Source organism: Leptidea sinapis, chromosome 9, assembly GCF_905404315.1.
Source record: "Leptidea sinapis chromosome 9, ilLepSina1.1, whole genome shotgun sequence".
Taxonomy (NCBI): Eukaryota; Metazoa; Arthropoda; class Insecta; order Lepidoptera; family Pieridae; genus Leptidea; species Leptidea sinapis.
This window is the reverse complement of record NC_066273.1, coordinates 9357926-9382003: the sequence shown is the minus strand read 5'-3', so window position 1 is coordinate 9382003 and position 24078 is coordinate 9357926. Positions and strand designations below refer to the sequence as shown.

At 38.0% G+C, this 24078-nt stretch overlaps 1 protein-coding gene across 1 annotated transcript in view; it reads right to left on the bottom strand.

The window, feature by feature from the left end:
- Window positions 1-24078, bottom strand: part of LOC126966223 (arf-GAP with coiled-coil, ANK repeat and PH domain-containing protein 2) — a 41301-nt gene that overhangs the window by 5229 nt on the left and 11994 nt on the right. Inside the window, exons 6-19 of the mRNA XM_050810171.1 lie at window positions 21921-22016; window positions 18681-18937; window positions 16493-16609; window positions 15286-15477; window positions 13426-13532; window positions 12196-12284; window positions 10848-10942; window positions 9900-10040; window positions 8932-9002; window positions 8159-8290; window positions 7071-7228; window positions 6316-6429; window positions 2106-2212; window positions 357-508 (exon numbers count right to left, since the gene is read on the bottom strand). Of these exons, the coding sequence (XP_050666128.1) occupies window positions 357-508; window positions 2106-2212; window positions 6316-6429; window positions 7071-7228; window positions 8159-8290; window positions 8932-9002; window positions 9900-10040; window positions 10848-10942; window positions 12196-12284; window positions 13426-13532; window positions 15286-15477; window positions 16493-16609; window positions 18681-18937; window positions 21921-22016 (1828 nt within the window). The remainder of the gene's footprint in view (window positions 1-356; window positions 509-2105; window positions 2213-6315; window positions 6430-7070; window positions 7229-8158; window positions 8291-8931; window positions 9003-9899; window positions 10041-10847; window positions 10943-12195; window positions 12285-13425; window positions 13533-15285; window positions 15478-16492; window positions 16610-18680; window positions 18938-21920; window positions 22017-24078) is intronic.

The following is a 24078-nucleotide window of genomic DNA, read 5'->3' as shown; positions in this document are numbered from 1 at the left end:
GCCTCCAAGTTTGTTGTTATTGTAGGTTTGGCCTGTTTTGCACAGACTGCAGGTCTTGGCTTTATAATAATAATATCATTTATTTCAGGCTATATCTGGCCAATTTAATGCTAGTAAAATCTTATTCTAGGGTTAGTAACACATTACAATACTTTTTTTGACACTTTAATTTTTGAAGCCAATGTCTATTCATTATATTATCCAAGCTATTCACTATATTTACAAAATATATTGGAACTTTAACTTATGGAGGTCTCTAATGGAAGAAAATATTTTTTCTAATTACTGCGTATGTGTGTGTCTGTGGTGTCTGTGTTTGTGTGTGTGTGTGTGTATGTGTGTGTACGTTTCCATACCATCATTATTGTTGTGCGGACGCGCACGCACAAGGCGCTCGGGGTGCGAGTGCGCCAGCTGCGTGTAATCTCGGAACACCTCGTTGTACGTGTCGTCGTTGGATGACATCTCGCTCTCGCGCATCTCTTCGTTCAGCTTGGTCAGCCTCAACCTGTTCATCACACCATAGCAAATGTTTATTGAGTATTATCTTAATAGCAATATACAATATATTAAAAAGCAAGGTGAATTCTAATTTATCAAAGCGCATATGGAATATTGCTGTAATCTATGATTTGGCACATCACAGTATCACCTCACCCCAATATTCTGTGTATGGTTAGATCACTTGACGTTGCGTAGAGGCGCTGCTTCATTGTGTGTCTTCTACCGCATTTATCTCGGGGAGCTTTCCAGACAGCTGTTTTTTCATGTAGGACAAACGAGCGTACGGATCACTTGGTGTTAAGTAATCACCGCTGCCAACATTCTCTTGCAACACCAGAGGAATCATAGAAGCGTTGTCGGCTTTTATTATTTACGCGCTTTATTATGAAGGTAACCATGTCGTATCGTCCCGGAAACAATTCTTTCTCTTCCATAAAATATATCACAGTTTATTCAGGGGCGTGCCTACCTCGTTATGAACCTAAATAAATATAGCACTAGTCTTAAAGTTAATATACTACCTACGATAGGCAGTCTACAGATTGCATATACGATGCAAGCAGCGTTTTATACAACTTATTTCGTACTGTCGGAGTAAAGCGCAACTACGACTACTTAGATCTACATTGCCTACCTTGTTAGAAAACAAATGCACGGCCTTGAGTTTATTTCATTTTTACATGTATCATAGATGCCACTGTCAGATCTGGATCAAATTGCAATGGGACAGCACGGGAAGCACTAGCTTCAATAAAACAAGAATTATCACCCATTTTGAAATTGAGAACCTCCTCCTTTTTTGAAGTCGGTTAAAAATAGTTTCCATTTACCGACTAACATTAGTGTTTAAGTAAACATTAAAACTAAAACGGATATAGATCTGGTCCGAAATAAATGTCTTTTACTATTATAATAATCAATCACCCAGCGAAAAACGGTCACAAATCTAAAATTTACCTAATAATTTATAAAGCGTGTAAATATATTACATACCTTACACAATTTCATGAATAAATCTCATTAAAGTTGATAGTTGATATATTTATTGTATAAATATACATATAACTTGCAATGGGACAAAAACTAAGCCTATTAACTATCACAAAACACTTACGGCCAGTGCGGTAATGTAATAAGAAATCACGCGTGTTAATATCTAAGCCCCGCTTTCAACATTGATCAGTCATTAACCAGTGGGAGGCTCCTTTGCACTGGATGCCGGATAGATTATGGGTACTACAACGGCGTCTATTTCTGCCGTGAAGCAGTAACGTGTAAGCATTACTGTATTTCGGTCTGAAGGGCGCTGTAGCTAGTGAAATTACTGGGCAAGTGAGACTTAACATCTTATGTCTCAAGGTAACGAGCGCAGTTGTAGTGCCGCTCATAAATTTTGGGTATTTAAAGAATCCTGATCGGCACTGCATTGTAATGGGCAGGGCGTATCAATTACCATCAGCTGAACGTCCAGCTCGTCTCGTCCCTTATTTTCATAAAAAAAGTAACATTGACGAATATGTATTTAGTAACTACGTATTTTGAACATATAACAATTTTTATGAATAATATCACTCTTATTTTTAACAGTCAATACAACTCACAGAGTAACGATGTCCGCGTTGGCCTGCTCTACGGCGATGTCAAGAGGCGTGCGACCCCGCCGGTCCACTATGGACTGGTCCGCGCGGTACCGTAACAGCAGACAAACCTGGCGTCAAATAATAGTTAACATCATAAACTCTCCACCTAAAACTCTATTAACTGACTAATAATAATAATTCTAATATGACGACCTGTATAGCCGAGTGGATAGCGATCCTACCCACTTAGCTAGAGGTCCCGGGTTCGAATCCTGGTAGGTGCAAGCATATTTATATGATGAATATGGATGTTTGTTGCGGAGTCATGGATGTTTATATGTATCTATGTATGTTTAAGTATATTGTATTAAATATATCTAATGCCTAATTTGGGGCAAGATAATTTGTGTAAAAAGTGTGTCAACTGTTTATTATTTACTTCTTTACTTACTTTAAAACCGCAGACAATTAAAACATCTAGATAGAACTTCTTGCTGCTAGACAACCGATGAAAACATGCCAGATGGCCTAGCATCAACTTTTAATTAGCGATGACTTAAAATGAATCGCTAAAATTCGTACCATGAAGTGCCTTTTACTGATTGGCATTTGAATCGCTTATGAAGAATGAACGAAATAAATTTGTCTGTGGTCCACGGTGTGAGAAAGAGATGACGCTCTACAGTCGTTGCATAAGTTTGTCTCTCTTACTCGAACCATATGCGTTGCGTTTCGAAACCTAAAATGATATGATTTTAACGGTTTTCTGCGTAGAAAATACTAAAAATACATTTTTAAATTGTGCTTTATAACGTCAAATCATAAACCATTAAGCCCTTTTTATTACTTATTAAACAATAGTAATATAAATATATATTATTTTTTTGAATTTCAAATTAGGTGTTAGTTGTAGAAATAACTGATTAAAACGTTACCTCCGCTAATGTCTGATTTGAAAGGAGCACAGAGTACATTTTGTTTAATTTGTACTTGCGATCAGGCTATAGCTAGGGGCCTTACTGCCTTGTCTTTAGTATTTTCATTTTTGGTATTTATTATCACTATTTTGTTTTACAAAAAAGTCCAATAAAGTATTCTCATCTCATCTTTCATGAATATCATTTTCCTTTTCTGTATTTTTTAAAAGTTATTAACAAAACGATTCATTTTCCGCTAAGAAAGTAGCAACTTTTTTAAATCGCTCACTTTGACACAAGCTATCCAGTTTAGGTTGTAATAGTACCTCATGGTGACATCGGAATATGAAATAGCAAAGCAGTTCAATTTAGGTCGTCTATTGAATCGCAATAACAGTTCATGGTAGGCCCGCAGGTTTATTACTTTAGTGTGCGTGTACAAGCGTCTTACAGTCACGATTTGTATGTCAGTTTGTGTTAATGGACGTGCTTTGCTCAAAATAGGGGTTAACTATTCATCATCATTCCCCTATCAATTCCCCCCAATCCCTCTTGCCTCAACTCACAGTTTAGAGTCCCCCTTCTCATTCTCTGAACTTCTTCTTGCTCTGGATGGCCTAGTTGACTCTGCTCCTGGGGCAGATGGAATCCCATACTCTTTCATTAAAAATTCATCATCTACAACCAAGGAATATTATCTTAGCATAATCAATAACCTTTTTGATCTTGGTTCCATCCCTCCACCTTGGAAAAATCAGGTAATTATTCCATTACTTAAACCTGGTCAGAATCCATCTGAAGCTACCAGCTATAGGCCAATTGCCCTCTCTTCTGCTCTTGCAAAAGTTTCTGAAATCATGATTAAACAAAGACTTGAGTGGTTTGTTGAAACCAATAATCTCCTTTCCAACTCCCAGTACGGTTTCAGAAAGGGCAAGAGCTCCTTAGATAGCTTAGGTATCCTTACAACTGACATTAGAATAGCACTCCTCAGAAAAGAACACCTTGTGGGAGTTTTTCTTGATATAGAATCTGCATATGATAACGTTTTACTTCCCCTACTCAGGAGTAAACTCAACCAGCTGAGTATCCCCGTGAAGTTATCCCGTTTCATATGTAACATGTTAATGGAGAGATCCATCACTATTAAAGGTCCATCCTCTTACCTCCCTCCTAAGTCAGTTTGGAAAGGTTTACCTCAAGGCTCAGTCCTTAGTCCCCTTCTTTATAATCTGTATACCCATGACCTCAACAGTACCGTTACACCTTTCTGTCAGATACTGCAATATGCAGATGACATTGTCCTGTATTCTTCTGACAAGTCTATACAAGATTCATCTAATCATTTAAATAATGCTCTTGATTATCTTTCTGAATATTTAACACAACATGGACTGTCTCTATCAACATCTAAAAGTAAGGTAGTTTTATTTACAAATAAAAGAATTCTTCCACCTATTAAAATTAAAATTTATGATGTTGATCTACCAATTGTTAATAATGTTAAGTTTTTGGGTATTTGGTTGGATCACAAATTATCTGGCGTCAAGCATTTTGATTATGTCTCACAGAAATGTGAGAAAAATATTAATATTCTTCGCTCATTGTCTGGTGTCTGGTGGGGAGCTCACCCCGTCACTCAAAAATTACTATACAATGCCATAATTCGCACTCATTTAGATTATGGCACTATTTTCTTAATCCCAGCAAACAAAGCAGGTCTAAATAAATTGGACAGAATTCAGGCTAAATGTTTACGTATAGTACTGGGAGCTATGAAATCCAGCCCTATTAATGCAATGCAAGTAGAATGTGTGGATCCTCCCCTCTCACTACGTAGACAATTCCTTGCCAATAAATTTTTCTTTAAACTAGCTGGCTGCCGAGCTCATCCCTTACTCCAAAAATCAGAACAATTAGCTGTTTTATACAATGATAATAATATTGTACTTGAAGACAAAAGATCTTGCGTTATAAATAGTTACCTTTTATTTTCTCAGCTCTCTAACCCTCTCTTTCAATATTCTAAATTGCCTTTATTTTCTATGCCTTTCAATGCTCTTACTTTCCAACCCTCAGTAATTTTAGACTTAGGTGTTGATAAGTTTTCTATAGAAGCAAATAATACTTTTTCTCATATAATGGACTCAGATTTTCGACATTGGTATAAAATCTACACGGATGCTTCAAAAACAGACATGAGTCCGGTTGGGGCTGCAGTATGGATTCCCTCAACAAGAATTATACTGAGTTATAGCTGCCCACCTACCACTTCTGTGTTTACAGGGGAATCAATCGCCATTCTTGAAGCTATTCTATTTGTTAAGTCTCACAACATGAACAATTCTATTATCCTTTCAGACTCTAAAAGTTGCCTCCAATCAATTCTCTCAAATCCGTTTAAGACAAAAAGTCAGTTTCCCATCATTCTCAAAATAAGAGAAACTTTGAAAGAGTGCTATGAACTCAAAATTAACATAGTTTTAGCTTGGATTCCAGGTCACATGGGCATCTCTGGTAATGAAAATGCAGATGCCTGTGCTAGATCAGCTGCTCATTCAGGTTCCTTTCAGTATTCAGAAATATTCACTCATGACTTGTGCTCTACCCTGAAACCCAAGATGTATGAGAGTTGGTCAAACATTTGGCAAGTTTCCAAAACTTTAAAAGGCAAATTTTATGGAGAACTCCAACCAGAAATTCCTCAAAAACCTTGGTTCTCAAAATGTAGGATTCATAATAAAACAATAATCTCAACTATATGCCGCTTACGTTTAAACCATGCCTGCACTCCAGTCTTTCTAGCAAAACTTAGAATTAGGGATCATTCTCTATGTGATTGTGGCCTTGATGAGGGAAACATGGATCATTTATTCTTTAGTTGTCCCTTAATGCAATCTTCTCTGCACAATTATATACCCGCTGAAGTCCCCCGTCCAACCTCCGTTAAATGTCTCCTCTCCCTAGTTTACACTCCTTTTGTAAATATTTTGTGTAAATATATTAAAATAAATAAGATTAAGTTGTAAATATTATTTAGTACTTATATTAATTAATTATTTAAGTATTTCTATTTGTGTATGTCATTTATAGTCTTACAAGCATGTATATTATTTGTTTCAGATATTATTAGAAAATTAAACTTTATGTAATCTGAACACCGATTATTACCGTTAAACTTAGAAGACACATACTCAAAGCTTGGTAGTCTAATCTAACGTGATTCTGGCAAATCTGTGGTATATCTTCCACAGAAGCCACAGTAGGAAGAATAGAATAGAATAGAACATAAATGATCTAAGTGATCTACAGACCTGTCCCGTGTGTCCGGCCTCGGTAGCCAGGTGGAGGGGCGTGAGTCCGTCATCGTCCTGAGCATTTATCTTGCTACCGTTCAGCAGGAGGAACGAGCACGCCATCACAGAGCCCTGTCGACACATAGTGTTTAATATATTTGTTGTGGTATATACTCTTTGTTCTATGATATATGTCTATGGAAAGTGGGAGGCTGCTTTGTACAGGTTTTCGGTTAGATTATGGGTACCACAACAGGGCCTATTTCTACCGTGAAGCAGTAATGTGGACACATTACCGTGTTTCGGTCTGAAGGGCGCCGTAGCTAGTGAAATTACTGGGAAAATGAGACTTAACATCTTATGTATCTAGTATCATATCATATATTATCTAGTAGTATGTATATTAGAAATTACATCAAAAATAATTCTAAAGGAATCAATTTTTAGAAAATAAATGCCTTTTATGCCTTTATGTCTCAAGGTGACGAGCGCAATTCTAGTGCCTCTCAGAATTTTAGGGTTTTTCAAGAATCCTGAGCGGCACTGCATTGGAATGGGTAGGGCGTATCAATAACCATCAGCTGAACGTCCTGCTCGTCTCGACCCTTACTGTCATATAAAAGAACTTGTTCGCTTTCAAACCTAGCCGGATTATACTTCGTCACCGCTCACTGCACGTTTCGTACAAAACTAAATCCCATTTCATTTCAAATTTTGTCTTAGGCAGACCCGCCTCTTATTGCGTAGTATTTTCATCCTCTTTTGGTACTCACGCTGAGCACAGCCGCGTGTAGCGGGGTCCGGCCTCCGTGGAGCGTGCATGTGGACTCGGCGCCGGCTGCGAGAGCGGCTCGCATCACGCACACGTTGTGAGCACGAGCGGCGCGGCATAACACGGCCTCAGCCGACAGACACGACATGTCTTCAGCATCTACGACAACACCGATCATATTATCACACACACACACACACGCACTCACACGCACAAATACCTCGACTTATTAGAAGTAAGTTCTAGAATAGTATTATTATAACCTCACTTAAGTTCTGTGGATTTTGTGATGTATTAAATTAAATTAGATCATTTACTAAGGAGGCTTTTTATGCCGTGAAGCAGTCATGTGTATGCATTATTGTGTTTCGGTCTGAAGGGCGTCGTAGCTAGTGAAATTACTGGGCAAAAGAGACTTATCATACTTAATAGACTTAAGTCTTAATGTGACAAGAGCAATTTTATTGTGGTGCCACTCGGCATTGTGATAGGCGGGGCGTGTCAATTACCATTAGCTGAAAGTAATATTCGTCTCGTCCCTTATTGTATTCAAAAAATATTGTTTAATCTAATATGAATTACATTATACGTATCTTTTTACGGGCATAAATAAACGAGAGGCTTTTTTGTATGAAGTATGTACGAACCACATCCTACATTATTTGCTTTTGTATGGTTATAATATATTGAAAATAACATTGATAACAAAAATAACAGTGAGTAACGACCTTCAGCACTATATCTATGTATAACAAACTAAACCCAGACATATATCGCTATGGCTCAAATATTATAGTAAGGAAAAAATCTATACAAAAGTAAGTCACAAAAACGGTCAGTGGAATTAATGAAAAATTTGCATCGAATGGTCGTTGTCGTATCCCGATATGATTATTAATTAATGCGTAACTGCTATTCAACGACAAGTCGTTTACATTTTATATATATCACGAGATATAAATTTTTAATTGAACAATAATTTTTTTGTCTGTCACTAAACATTTTTTGTTTAAATATCTGATTGGAATCAGTTGGTGGCGCCGCCGTCATGTTTTAGAAATATCAATATAACTCATATCAAATTCTTACCGAGATCATCATCTTCCCCTTCTGTGGAATCATGATCAGACGGCAGACTGAGATCAACAGCTCGTTCAGTTGACAGCTCTTTACCGATCACTAAAACAGGACTACCCTCAGATTTGCTCGAACTATCTGAAACTAGAATCCAAACAAAACGTGTTTTAATTTATTTCATTAACATAGTTTCATATTCAAATTAGCTTGTAATAGGACCAGTTCTAGAGTAGTTATTAAGAATATGAAATAGGTTGAAAGATGAAGAGAAAGTATGTAAAAGAAGCCAAAAAAGTATGCCAGGGTAAAATATAATTGTATATAAATTCAAATTTGCCTCCAAAGAGATTATACTTCCAACGCGTTCAGGTGTTACCCATTGCCTTTAGTTGCATTGCATTTTAGTACAAATTCAATCTATATAGTTTACATAACAGCCGCGCGTGTTGCAAGAAAATTCTAGCCTCGCACAGCCACTTTGTGGGTTCAATTACCGGCTGATGTTTTACGTAGCTCATACGACTTAGGGATCTTCTTCTTCTTGTAACATTAAAGCAAACTCCCATCTTAAAGGCCGGCGAAGCATATCTTGAGCCCTGGTGTTGCGGATGTCCTTGACCGGTTTGCCTGGCTGCCTCCCCGGATGGGGAGTGGCCCCATCCCGTAAGCCTCTTGCCCGTTTGCCCCCTCTTACATAAAAAATGCAGTTAGTCACACTACTAAAAAATAAAAAATGTTTATATCAAATTACTTTTACATAGAAAAAAACAATTAAAATTACTAACCGCTTGTATTGCTGTTATCATCACTCTTCTCATCCGGTATTGTCTCAGGAACGACGGGTGATGAACGCACCCTGTACATACAATTGAACTGTTACTACATACATATATATAACTACGTCTGTCGCCGGGTAGTAAGAGGTTCATTTGAAACATTCCTGTAATACTGGCCTGGCTTCTTCTAGCACCAAAACCCTCATACTTGCTCTTACATTTTAGTACTTCTTACCAGGCCCTTTTCAATCTTATCAAGCATCCCCGACCTGGTTCTGCATTGTAATGGGCAGAGCGTGTCAATTACCATCAGCTGAAAGGCAATGTATACGCTTTTACGTTATTCAAAAGAATTGGTAAAAAACGTTTGTTTGGTAAAGTTTACTATAACATAAATGACTTTCTTTATGATACCACAGATGGAGCGACCACCCTCAGGCTATTAAATAATAAGTTTTATTGTACAACTAGCTGACCCGGCGAACGTTGTTTTGCCATATAAATTGTATTGATATTTTGCTTGCTAGTTGATAAGAGATGGCGCTAGTTGTATTCATTAGTAACAATCACACTTCTTTTATATTTTGTATAATTCACACGATAGTTTTATAAATTATAGCTTATGTGTTATTCTGGTGTGTAAGCTATTTTATTGTAGTTTCATCAAAATCTATTCAGTAGATTTTGCGTTAAAGAAGTTCAAACATACATCCAGACATACAAACGTTCACATTTATAATATAAGTAGTACAATATTACATTGTAAACATATTTTTTCGATGAAAATGAATAGACCGCTGAGTTTGTTTCGCCCATTCTTCTCGGGTCATTCATTCGTTTTGGAATGGGTGGTAGTTTTTGACTTTCAATAAGTGTTGTCACATCTTATTTTGAATAAAAATATTTGAATTTAAATGTCCTGCTCATCTCGTCCCTTATTGTCATACAAAAAAAGAAATGTAAAGTGGAGGGTTCACCTTCGCCTGGCGCGACGAACAGACCAACGGCGACCGCGGCGGAGTGGAGAGTCGCGCGGAACATCGGCGTCACCGGGCACGAGGTTGTGGACGAACGAGAGTTGCACGTACTTAGCGCGGATCCACGCCTCTCGTACTGACCTGCACGTACATCACGTTACTTATAAGGACCGGTATGAAACATTTGACCTAGCCACGTCGGTTTTACCTTCGTTTAGCAAGTTTTTATTTATTTATTACACTTCTTTGACACCACATTAACAAAATATAACTTAACTACTAACATACATAATTACATCATATGGTGCACATGGCGGCGTTATCACGATATTATAATGATCTCTGCCAGGCAACCATTTGTAATACAATAAAAGAGAGCGTGAAAAATATACACAAACATTATATATACTATACTAAAATATAGATAAATACATAAGAAAGTAAAATAATAAGTAATTAAAAAGTAGAAACAATAATTAATATTTCAGAATTGTTGAATTATGTTGACGGATACAATACATACAGATAGATACTATCAAATAGAGGACAGATAATCATTTTTAGTTTATTTTTAATGGAGGCTAATGATTGTGCTTGACGGATAGTAAGCGGCAGTTGATTCCAAAGAGTGATGGCATTCATCGTGAAAAAAGAGTGATAGCTTACAGATTTATTGAAAGGAACATGAAGTATTTGTTTCGCAGCAGAGTTGATCCACGTTTTATCCAAATTGTGAGAAACCGTTTCGAAATACGCAAAACATATTAATTATATACTAAAAGCTATATGGCTTGCAGCTATAGCTTTAAAGGGATGTACGGTATTGGCAACTTACTTTGCGCAAGCGTACGAGGCAAAGAAACTTAGAATAGTTTATGCATAACCGTGACAGCTCACTGTTGGTGACTATCAAGAATAACATAAATAATCAACATTTACATCACTTACGTGTCACAATCCGGCGTCGCTCGCGTCACAGCGCTCCCCTCTGTGTTAGCTTCGTATATCACGTTAACTACTTTGTTACCCAGCTCCGCCATTACCTTGTAAGTAAGATTAGTTAAAGAAAGATTGCTCAAAATAAATACTAATTTATCTGCTCTGTCTAAGCCATAATTATTGGCTTCCAAATAGATTTTCCGCATTAATATACGGAAATTCTCTGTAGCACTTTTTGTTAGGGTTTGCTTTAAAATACAATGTTTTAAGCCTAGATAACACATGCAGCGTGACGACAGTCTATAGCTTATATATTACATAATATATATTATAGCCTTCCTTATTTTTTAATCTATCTTCAATATTTTATACAAAACTAATTTTACAAATCCGACGGTTATTTCCAGAGATGAGTGCGTTTCAAAAAACAAAAAAACAATAACTCTCGCTCCTTATATTGCTACACATTATCACAATAGTTGTCGTATAAAAATACTTTAAAGCTAGGAACTTGAATTTACATTAATTACTATTCTACTACTACTATTTTTTATGACAATAAGAGACGAGACGAGCAGGACGTTCAGCTGATGGTAATTGATGCGCCCTGCCCATTCAAATTCAGTGCCGCTCAAGCTTTTTGAAATAGCCAAAAATGCTCAGCAGCACTATAACTGTGCTCGTCACCTTGAGACATAAGATGTCAAGTCTCATTTACCCAGTGCAATGCTTTCACATTACTGCTTCACAGCAGAAATAGGCGCCGTTATAATCTGTGCCGGCATCCTGTACAAAGGAGCCTCCCACTCGTGACGTTGGGTTGATATTTTTACTACCTGCTGTCGTTGCTATTATCGTTTCAAGCTATTCTAAGTTGCCGTAACATAAACGGATATTGCTAATTCGCACAGTAATTAATCAAACTAATGGAAAGTGGTGAAATGAGGATTAAAACAGTTGCATTGTCATAGTTGTCATATTAGATAATGTGTAGCTATGGCTATGAGCTTATGAGATCCTGTGTTAATTTCTGTAAAAAAAATTAACACATCTCGAGATTTCTCCTAACATTAGAAGTCATCAAGAAAGAAAACCTTACTCGTAGAAGGAGGAGACAGCATAGCATAACATAGCACAGATAATATTTAGTTTTCGAGGCTTTTCCACATAATTCATTCACTCTAGCATCGTAAAAAAAATATCCAAATATTAGTCTATGGTTTTTTAAGGAATTCGAACATTTGTTAAGAGTAGGGTAGTATAAATTCGGAATAATATCGTATCGTTCCGAATATATCGTTGTCGATTTTGCGAGTAGAACTGTTCATATCTTAGACTATTTACTTGATTTACTTACCTTTATTATGTCTGGTTCCCAATCGTCCAGTGTCAATGAACGGACCTTGCTCACATGAACACCTAGAGAACGATGGATGCCAGAACATTCTGAAAACAAAGGTAAGTGTGAAAGAGAAAGGAACATGAAGATATCTTATTTTATACCTGATAATCTTTTGTAACAGTTTGTTTATACGTCCTCCGTCATAATAATCTCAAATACAATCATTTGTCATTTTATTTCTGTTGTTATAGCAACAAGACGAGACGAGCAGGACGTTCAGCTGATGGTAATTGATAGGCCATGCCCATTACAATACAATGCTGGTCATGATTCTTGAAAAACCCAAAAATTCTGAGCGGCACTACAATTGCGCTCGTCACCTTGAGTCATAAGATGTCAAGTCTCATTTGCCCAGTCATTTCATAAGCTGCGACGCCCTTCAGAGCAAAACACAGTAATGTTTACACATTACTGCTTCACGGCAGAAATAGGAGCCGTTGTGGTACCCATAATCTAGCCGGCATCCTGTGCAAAGGAGCCGCCCACTGGTACATGTCCAAGTTGAGCATCTTCTATCTTGAGCTGCTTTAAAGTTGCAGATGTTGGTGGAACGGGCCGTAGATGGTATTCGAGCATACGATGCGAACACCACATTTCAAGGGCGTTGATTCTCTGTCTACCTGCGGCCTTGAAAGTCCGTATAGAGCGATTGGGAAAACAAGTGTGCGAACTAGGGGGATTTTGATTTAGTTCGATTGCTAATATTTCTGTCTTGCCACAACTTGCTTAGTTGTCATAGTATCAGGGGCGTGCATACCATATAGGCAATTAGGCAGTGCCCACTTCGTTATGAACCTAAATAAATATATAACTAGTGTTAAAGTTAATATAGTTTAATTTGGTTCCGTTATTTTAATACCAAACTTGTATTGAACACCCGCTCACCAAATTTTTCCTCACGCTAGATACTAACCGCCTTATTCATAAGGAGTGTTTTTTCTCATTCTGACTTAGGTCAATAGAAGAAGACAGAGTGAGAATTAGCAATGCTTTAAGTTAGCAGACTATTTTGAATAAGGGGATAAATATCTATGATAAGCAATATTTGCTTATTCTAGAGCTCAACTTCGACTAGTTAGATTCACAGTGCCTACCTTGCTAGAAAAACAATGCACGCCCCTGCATAGTTTTACAGGAGCCTTTATACAGAAGTTGCGCATTTAGCAATACAGTAATAGGACTTACCTATACAGAGTGTAATTCCAAGGTTGATGCTGGCCCACCTCGGGTTTGGGCTGCCACAGTCACAGCAGTAGTTATTGCCCGAGATGCTTAACAGTTGTTCCCATATCCTGAAACATTAGCAACATTTGACAATCTCTAAAAATATTATATATAGTATAAAACAAAAATCCTTAAAAAAAATTATACCTCGTGTTGTAGAAAAAACAATATTGTAATAAAGACGGTATTAAAAACAACCAATAAACTATACCGCATAATTTAGTTAAATATTATAATTAAATTAAACGATGTAATTAAATCCTATTAAAATTATAAATGTGAAAGTTTGTATGTCTGGATGTATGTATGAACTTCTTTAACGCAAAATCTACTGATTGGATTTTGATGAAACTTTACAATAATATACACACCAGAATAACACATAGGCTATTTATTATTTATAAAACTATCGCGTGAATTATACTTTGTATGGCAAAACAACGTTTGCCGGGTCGGGTGGATTATGACTTATTTCATTCAATTTTGTGCTTAAGCACACTGGTGCTTAAGGCTTAAGGGTGCTTAAGTGCTCCTTTGCACAGAATGCCGGCTAGATTATGGGCACCACAACGGCGCCTATTTCTGCCGTGAAGCAGTAATGTGTAAGCATTACTGTGTTTCGCTCTGAAGGGCGTCGTGGCTAGTGATATTACTGGGTAAATGAGACTTGACATCTTATGTTTCAAGGTGACGATCGCAGTTATAGTGCTGCTCAGAATTTTTGGCTATTTCAAGAAGCCTGAGCGGCGCTGCATTGTAATGGGCAGGGCGTATCAATTATCATCAGCTGAACGTCCTGCCCGTCTCGACCCTTATTTTCATAAAAAAAATGTTTCACGCAGAGGAGCGTTTGATGGTGACGGGGAAAATAGAGGGTGAAAGACCTAGAGGCCGTAGTCCTAAACGGTGGTTGGATCAGATCGCGTAAAATCTGAAGAATATAAGTGCTGCACTCCACCAGGCGAAGGAACGAAACCGATGAAGACAGCTCGGTCACCAATTGAATGTTGAATGAATTGCGCTTTGTCGATGGCTGACATCGCGCATGCGCGGTAGACAAAACACGTTGTTCGCGCACCATTTTTAAAGTTTATGCGCATTTGAATATTTATTTCATAGTTTGTAGAAAAAGAATTGTATGCCACTGCACGTAGCCATTAGCCATTGTGCACACGGGCTGTCTATTGTGCCTACTAAAGTCGGAATCTAAAAGCGGTAGATATTTCGCGGAGCGACAACGCGTGAGATTGTCGACCCCTCCACCGTCTGTCACCCTGTGGGACGGTCGCGCACGAAGTTGGCGGACAATAAAACGCATGTTACAATGCACTCATCATTACATATACATAATTTATAACATTGGCAGTGAAATAAATAACTATTTATTTAGCATTTACTAACTGCCGCCAACAGTAACCTATAGCTCCATAGCTACCTCATACTACTCACCTGATTCCTGCCGCCGAATTCCACCTTCGCACGACAAGCCACTTATAAGAACATCATCCCCACCATCTGGATGTGTGGCGGTCTTCCACAGTGCGGGTTTTCAAGGAGCTTTCTTCCACATACTACAAAGCTGTGGCATGAGCTGCTTTGTGCGGTGTTTCCGGTACGATACGACATGGGTACCTTCAAAAAAAGCATGTACACTTTCCTTAAAGGCCGGCAACGCTCCTGTGACTCCTCTGGTGTTGCAATAGAATGGGGGTGATCACTTAACACCAGGTGACCCGTACGCTCGTTTGTCCTCCTTATCCATAAAAAAAAACTAGGACCTAGTAAGTAGGGCCCCCACTGCAAAAGAAGATAGAGACCAACCTGACTTTCTTCATTGCAGGATAAGTGACACTATTATTGTCATTGTTAGGTCTAGTTTCGTCCGGCACGAGCACTAGTTGCGAGTCGTTCTCACGGCTCTGTCCCTGCTGAATCGCGGACCGTATGCCGTTCTGCAGCGCTTGTATCCAAAGGTTCAGCATATCCTCAGAATCCGCTTGGAGCATGTGACTCCTGAAATGAGAGAAATAAAATTCTTTACTCCAATTTATTATAGTATAGGTCAAAAAAGAATATGTGGAATGTCTGTTGGTTAATTAATTAAAAGTACCAATTATTTATTTTAATTGCGTCCATTATCAAGGTGTTATTCAATCAATATGGATCAAATTTTATTAAGTTTAAATTCTGAAAACTAAACAATTTTGTCTGTTCAGTCAGCGATAGCGGAACAAGCGAGAGCGCGGAACAAGCGAGAGCGCGGAACAAGCGAGAGCGCGGAACAAGCGAGAACGCGGAACAAGCCAGAGCGCGGAACAATTCAAGGTATTTATTCAAAATGAATAACTATTGAGCAAAGAACTAAAGCTGACATCTAGAGAGCGTACTTAGACTTTGCTCAGACTTTACTTACGAAAGACTTAGCTGAGTGTAAGCTTAGCATAATCTTTGATTTCGTTTTTATAGTCATTTGAGAGCTGATATTATCCTGAGCTTATAAGCTAGGAGAGAATAATACAAAAGTCAAGTTCACGTTTCATGACACTCAGCAAAGTTTTACGTAAGTAAAGTCTGAGTACGCTCAATAAAAGGCATTTAATTTCTCAAAATTGATTTCTTTAGAATTCTTTTTGATGTAATTTCTAATATACTAGACACTACTACTGAGAGAGAGAAAAAGCGGCGTATGAAACTCTCCCAGCATTCTTTTTTGCGCTCTTATTTAATAAAATTTACAAAATTGTACCGTCATTGCTATTTCTATAAAATAATCATAACCTAGTCCCAGGCTGTCCGATCACTTAGTTATTCAGCTGTAGACCAGTAGGATTTACGACACACCCATTTTTTAATAAAATATTTGAATTTATTTATAGATAATGCCTGAACTGTGGCTGGGTGTTTAAATATAGATCTCAACCTAAGTAAACGAGGTAAGTAGATCAAGATAGAAAAAAATAAAACGGTCAGTTTCGAAAGTCGTGTCGTCCCGATGTACAATCACAGACATACAAGCGGAAGCACTCACTTTGAAGGCGAAAGTACTTCGAAACAATACCGCCTCTCTCCGTCTACTACCGGCTTCACAGTACAAAGCCGAAGGTCCTCTTCCATTACTGTCACGTTCAATTCACCCGTGCGTTTCCTAAAAAGAGTTTCAAGCTGTTAAAACTTTTTCGTTGGTTAAAAATTTTACACAAACAGAGTATCGTCACAAAATGTCATTAGATAATACGATTAAATCGAAAAGTAACAACAAATTAATACAAAACAAAATAAACGTTACAAATCATTTTAAGTCTGACTTTATTGTGTCAAAAAAACTATTATTAACTGTCGTAATAAGTTGGTATATGGTTTTTAGCCCTAAATCAAAATTATTTTTGAAATAAGACCAACATTAACATTATCCGTGTATTTTCATACAATTTGTAATTTTTTTTTAAAGTAATTACCCTCACTTCTGGGCATAAGTACACAAATAAAATTTGAAAATAAAATTTATGAACGATGCGGGGCTCGAACGCGTACTCTCGCGTTATGTGCGAGCGCTCCTTCCACTGAGCCAACCGTTCGAGTGACGTATCGTTCCTAAATTTTGTCAACGATACGTCACTCGAACGGTAGGGCGCATCAATTACCATCAGCTGAACGTCCTGCTCGTCTCGTCCCTTATTATCATAAAAAAAAATAGATCAGTGTAGCGAGTAGCCATCTTATTATAATTAATATAATTAATAAGCGATAAGTGTTATTATGAGTACGATGTTAAGATTACTTCATTTTCATTCAAGAGACACGGCGTTTGGATAACATTGGGGGGTAATGCGCGATACAGACGTTGGCGAAACGAATCATATAATTAGATAAGACACAGTCGGCATAATTACAACCTTGACCGCATTAGCTATTGTACGCGACGCTTAGCTGCGACGCAGTGTGACGGACGGACTAACAATACCAACCGTCTCGTAGACACAGACACAACAAACAGACAAGATCGATTAAATAAAGCTGCTTTGTAACTAAATGAGGACGTGCTGTGTAGTGAAACGTACGGTACTCTCACAGTTATCTTCACACTTTTGTTTTTTTTCCAAAGTCCGCAGAATTTGTTCTTCTTCTTAGGCTAGGGTTACTATGGATGCGAGTTCTGACGAAAATTTGTTCTGACGAGTACGTCCGAAATCCTCATCAGAACTGTGCGCGTTTTCTGTTATTCTGATAATCAGTTCGTTTCTGCCGTCCAGCGAAGATGGACTAATTTGATTTTCTTGAAGTCCATTATTTAAATTATTCTTGTTAAATGGTGGAAAGACAGAGCATGTCAACGAGTTATTTTCTATAAGAGACGACAAAGGATAGTTCAAAATGTAGAGTGTTGAGTTCTGTAGCAACTTTCTCCCACTTTTGCCGAGAAATATATCTGTTGTGATAATTTTTGTCTCTCATATCCCACAAACACCTGTTCAATTTATCATCAATCACACTGATCAATTTGAAATTCGCAGACGCAGGTCATGCGAAAAAATCAAACTCGTTTGAACGCTCGAGTGGTTCTGACGACGTCGTGCATGTTCTAACGCGTTCGTCGTTGCCAGTGTAAACACTGTCATTGGATACCAGGCGTTTGTTTCTTCTGACGAATCCGTCAGAACTCGCATCCATAGTAACCCTAGCCTAAGTCGGACACTCTAATCAGAGTAGTCCTGGTTGCGTTGAGGAGGTACACGGTGGCTTGTTCGGGTCGATATCCTTTCTGAGGGTAGCTTTCTGGCGATGTACTTCCATTTCTGCCGCTTAGAGGCGTTGCGAGTACACTGGACCATGGTGGACTCAGTAGCCTTTGTGATGGCATCTATCCAGCGGATTGGCGATCGACCGCATGCTCTCTTGGCACCTGAACTACCAGTCTCTCCATCGAGTTCTCATTTCTAGAGACGTGACCAAAGAACTTCAGAATTCTTAGTTGCACAATTGACGAAAGTCTGTCTTTAATACGAAGCTCATTGAGGGTGGATACATTGGTGCGAAATGCCGTCCACGGGATCTTTAGGATGCGTCTCCAGCGGAATTTGTTACTCACGAGAAAATAGATGTCATTACCGTTTTTCACTGTTAACAGATTTTTGGTAAAACTTTGCAAGGCAAACCTTTATTTACGTAAGAAATCGCTATGTATGAGGCAAAATAAAAAAAAACAATTAAGATCTCACCTGTAAACCAGTCGGTTATCATACAAGTAGAACCATCTCCTGTTCCAGGTCTTGAAAGCATTCGAGGTTCTCTTGAACAGGTACCCCTGCATCCGCGGCATATTTTTCAAGCAAGGGGAGCTGAGCAGTCCCTCCTTCTCCCCCTCGCCCCCCGCCGTCTTACAACTCGGCAGCACCGAGTCCTTGCTGTTAACGATCATGTGTCGGTTCTCCATCTCCTTGTCGAGGAGTTTTGTATCGTTGCGCATGGTTGCAATCTGCAATACCAGTGTCAGTATCATATGTTTTTTTAATGAAAATGAGACGAGTATGACGTTCAGCTGATGTTAATTGATACGCCCTGCCCATTACAATGCAGTGCCGCTCAGGTTTCTTGAAAAACCCCAAAAATTCTGAGCGGCACTACAACTGCGCTCGTCACCTTGAGACATAAGATGTTAAGTCTCATTTGCCCAGTAATTTCACTAGCTACGGCGCCCTTCAGACCGAAACACAGTAATGCTTACACATTAAGTACTGATTCACGGCAGAAATAGGCGCCGTTCTGGTACCCATAATCTAGCCGGCATCCTTTGCAAAGGAGCCTCCCACTGGTGAAAGCCCGTTAGTTAAATAGTACCATAGGCTTAGAATATACTAGTCTCAGATAATTTATACGTCTAGATAGAGTGTCTTGCTGTTAGACAACCGATAAAAACAGGCCAGGTTTAACACTTTAGTGTGAGTGATACTCGTGATTTGTATGACATTTACCAGTGGGAGGCTCCTTTGCACCGGATGCCGGCTAGATTATGGGTACCACAACGGCGCCTATTTCTGCCGTGAAGCAGTAATGTGTAAGCATTACTGTGTAGCTAATTTATATACTGGGCTGTGAGGCTTAACATTTTATGTCTCAAGGAGACATAAGATCTCAGAATTTTTAGGTTTCTCTAGAATCCTGAGCGGCACTGCATTGTCATGGGCAGGGCGTGTCAATTATCATCAGCTGAACGTCCTACTCGTCACATACCTTATAGCAGGGATGCTCAAACGGTCGATCGGGATCGACAGGTCGATCGCGAGTGCTTTTTGAGTCGATCTCAAGAAAAAAATCCGGTTTAACAAGCTATAATCGGTAATTACGTACCATCTTATGAAAGGTATGCTCAGGACATGCAGTGTCACGCTTCAACATCCAAAGTCACTATTTAGTTAAGCTTAGAACTTTAGAACGCGTTTGTTTTGTAAGAACCAATAAACTCGCAATTTTAAATAATAATTATGAGTTTTTTCATTGACATTTAAGAGCAGACCTTGGCTGAAAAAATGCACATTTGGCGCAAAACTAATATCTATGTCATCGTGACACTCTACCTAGACGACAACCCTTCATCACACATACTCGAAGCCTCTCAGAGCCGATCGATCGTAGTCTAACAATTTTGAGGTAGATCGCCAGCAGTTGAAGCACCGCTGCTTTATAGTCATAAAAAAACTCTTCATTATTCACTTGTATAAATATATTTTGTTAAGGAATTTGACCATGAGAACCATCAGGTAACACCGTGATATGACTCAAGGTTGGCTCTGAACGAAGGCACTCCAGAACATGTTGTTACTCGTTGCAAAAACAATCAAAATATGAAAGGATTAAATAGAAAAACTTACGAAAATAAATTTTAATCAATTTTTTTGTATTACTTAGACAATTTGTTATGTTTTTAAATTGGGATATTTTGGAAATTAATTAAAAAAAATTTGGAATATTGGGGTTGAGCAGGTTATCAACTATAAAGTAGTAGATCCTGTAGATGAAGCCACAACCTGAGAGTTGAACAAAGCATACAAGATTTTATGACGATACGTCACTCGAACGGTTGGGTCAGTTGGTAACGCTCGCACGATACGCAAGAGGTCGCAGGTTCGAGTCCCGCATCGTTCATTAAAATTTTGTTTTCAGTTTCATTTGTGTAATTAATCCCTGAACTGATTATCACTTTAAAACATAACAACTTGTTTAGATTTGCAAGAGCGACATCTCAAGTCAATTTCCTAATATGTAAATATTGGGGTTGAGCAGATTATCAACTGTAAAGTAGATCCTGTAGATGAAGCCACAACCTGACAGTTGACCAAAGCATACAAGATTTTATAAAAGATACGTCACTCGAACCGTTCGAGTTCGAGGCGAGTTCGGTTGTTAAGGGCGCTCGCACGGAACGTGAGAGTGTTCATATAAAAATTTGTTTTCAGTTTTATTTGTACAATTATTTAGAGCCAACAGCTCCTTAAGATGCCTCGTGTTATTGAGAAACGTGTCGAACTCTTCTTAACTGTATTTATAAATCAATTTTTGTTCATTTTATAATTAACATTAGGCATACAATATCACTCTTTGAAATATTGTATTTCTTACACAAATACAAATACAGTTATATTTAAATTGATGACTAACACATTACACATTATAGCCCATTGATGATGATAGCACAGAATGATTATTACAAATTAATTTAGCACGAATAACTCAATCATTACATTGGTTAATGCACAAATTTCATTGTTTTACACTCAGATCATTACCTCTAGATATATTGTGACAGCTGTGGAAACGTCGAAATTAATTGAGGTTGACGGTTAACCTCTATTTTGAGAAATGCTCAAACACACAGTGTCATACTTCAATCGCGAGTGTACTACGTAGAGTGTACTTGTCACGCACACTTAACTAATAAACCTGGCCTGTTTTCATCGGTTGTCTAGCAGTAATCAAGACGCAAAAATAAACAATAGATTTCAACCCCTCGCTCTAAATCTCAACGCATGGTCTTAGTTCAATATTGAGTTACATCATTCATAGTAACATAGCTGTTTATTTACGGCCGTTCTCAATATTCAGTCTATCTCTTACTTGAGATAAAAATAGTAACTATGGTTAACTCTTCTGTCCCAATAAACTTATCTACGGTAACTCACCTTATTCGTACACGCTGTCTGTCAATGGGACGACGCACGTATAGCTTACCAGCGATAGAAGTTTGTATGGAAATTGTAATCCACGCGTCCCAATATAAGGCGATAAGAATGACTTATCGGGTATATCGGGACAGCTTCAGATTATTGACAGCTAATTACTGACAGTAGAAGGTAGTAATAGGAGATAGACTGAATGTTGGGAATAGAATATCATTGATCTTCTCAAAATGGTATATTTATTATTAGCATGCTCTCACTGTAATTTTAATAAATACATCATACCTCGTCCGCGGTTGATTTAAGAAAGGGCTCCAAATCTTCAGATAAGTCAGCACCCTGGTGGTGGTAAGTGCAGCACGCTTGAAGGTACGACAGGAACTAGAAATAAATACATACATATAACTTATTCCACTTTTATAAATGTCTATTCTCTTGGATAGAAGCGCAAACGAGCGTTTGGTAATAATTTTAAAACATATTTGGCTTAGTAAGTAGCTCTGTTATCATGCTTAGGGAGGCCCCTATACACAGCATGCCGGCTAGATTAGGGGTACCACAACGGCGCCATTTTCTGTCATGAAGCAGTAATGTCTAAGAATTATTGTGTATTGGTCTGAAGGGCGCCGTAGCTAGTGAAATTACTGGGCAAATAAGACTTAACATCTTTTGTCGCAAGATGAAGGGCGCAATTGTCATAACGCTTATTATGTTTGGATATTTGAAAAATTCTGGGCGACACTGCATAGTAATGGTCAGGGTGAATCAATTACCATTAGCCGAACGTCCTGCTCGTCTCGTGCCTTATTGTTATAAAAAAAAAAAGCTGTTTTTGCAGAGCAGAAGACTTAGGATAAAACCTGGGGACTTCCCCAAAAGAAAAATAGGCTTTATCCAGCAGTTAGAAGGCCGATTAGATCTCATGGTGCGAAAGCTTACACAGCCATTATATATGCATGCCTATTATACAAACTACTTAGAATGCCTCTGGGGCTAACACAGCTGTACGTCCAGATTCAACAAGAGGCTAAAATGTCAGTTCTTCGCCTCGCATTACTCTGTAATAATAACTGCAGCTCAGCCCTGTGCACAACAGAGTAGAGAAAAAACATACTCTCTGTGCAGCGATAGGATCTATACTCTAATAACCTTGACACAGCGGTAACCTACGAGTGTTGTCAAGTTTTTTCATTTCATTCAATTAAAAATATAATGGCGTGCATAATACAATAAGCGTTTATTTTTTTCAAGATTCGGACCAGGGCCACTACCGCCATGAAAATTAACATAGAGTGCTAACTTCCCAGAACAGATGTCTTCGGCATTTTCACGTAGGTTCTTAATTCGCAGGATGAGAATTCCTGAAAAATCTACCCACGGGCCTTTTGACGAAGACAGCGACGAAATCGAATCAATCAACTGCCGGCTTTAAACGTGTGTGTACCATTTTTTACAACTCCCATTTATATGAAAAGTACCGCTTAAAAAATGACCTGGAATTACCGCTTAAGGAAATTTATTTCAATTAGATGATGTGTTGAAGGAAATTCCTCGGGACGACACAAATCCATATAAGTTTATAAAAAATAATAAAACATACATATTATACTCAAGCAATATAAAAAAACTACGCTCCAGACGGTCTTCTATGACACAGGCTGAAGTCCTTCGTCTTCTTAGTAGAAACTTTTTTTATGTTTCTAATACTGAATATTTTTTGTATAAAAAAAAACACTACTTCTACAATATACACAAAACAACACCAAAACGAAGCGCCATTACATTCAAATACTGATGTCGTAACACGTAACTTTCACAGCGCGCCTTAATGTTTGCCTTAATCGGCCGCGGTCACGACTAGAACCGACCCGAAGCACACCGCGCTAAAACCCCGTCACCTGCGCACTGACATTCGTTAGTGAATCTACAGCCCAATGGATATTGAAGATATCGGAACTAGGGCTGCCACTACTATGAAGACGATCATTTTGCCACCTAAAAATTTTCGAATGTTTTCACTTTGATTTTTAACACTAGATCAATATTTTTTACACGCTTTTTATTAGCTTCACCTGTATGTATGTTTGAATGTAACGGACTCATTTGGGCGCGATTTTGACCCACTTTTAACGGCTAGATTTCGTTCAAACTTCGTAGATTTATCAAGGACCGATGACAATAAATTAATTTGATAAAATTAATCCATTTACCAATTTGCAAAAAAAAGATTTTTGTTAATTTATATAATTTTCATCTATCGTCTCTATAAGGCAGGAATTGAGGTTAATTTTAAATTTCAGAAAAAATATATCTCAAATTAAATCCATATCACCATATATATATATATATATTTATATATATACGATATACCTAATAAGTGTTTTTGTGAGTGCCAGATTAATGTTTGAAGTACATTGAATGACTTACCAAATTGGACAATTTG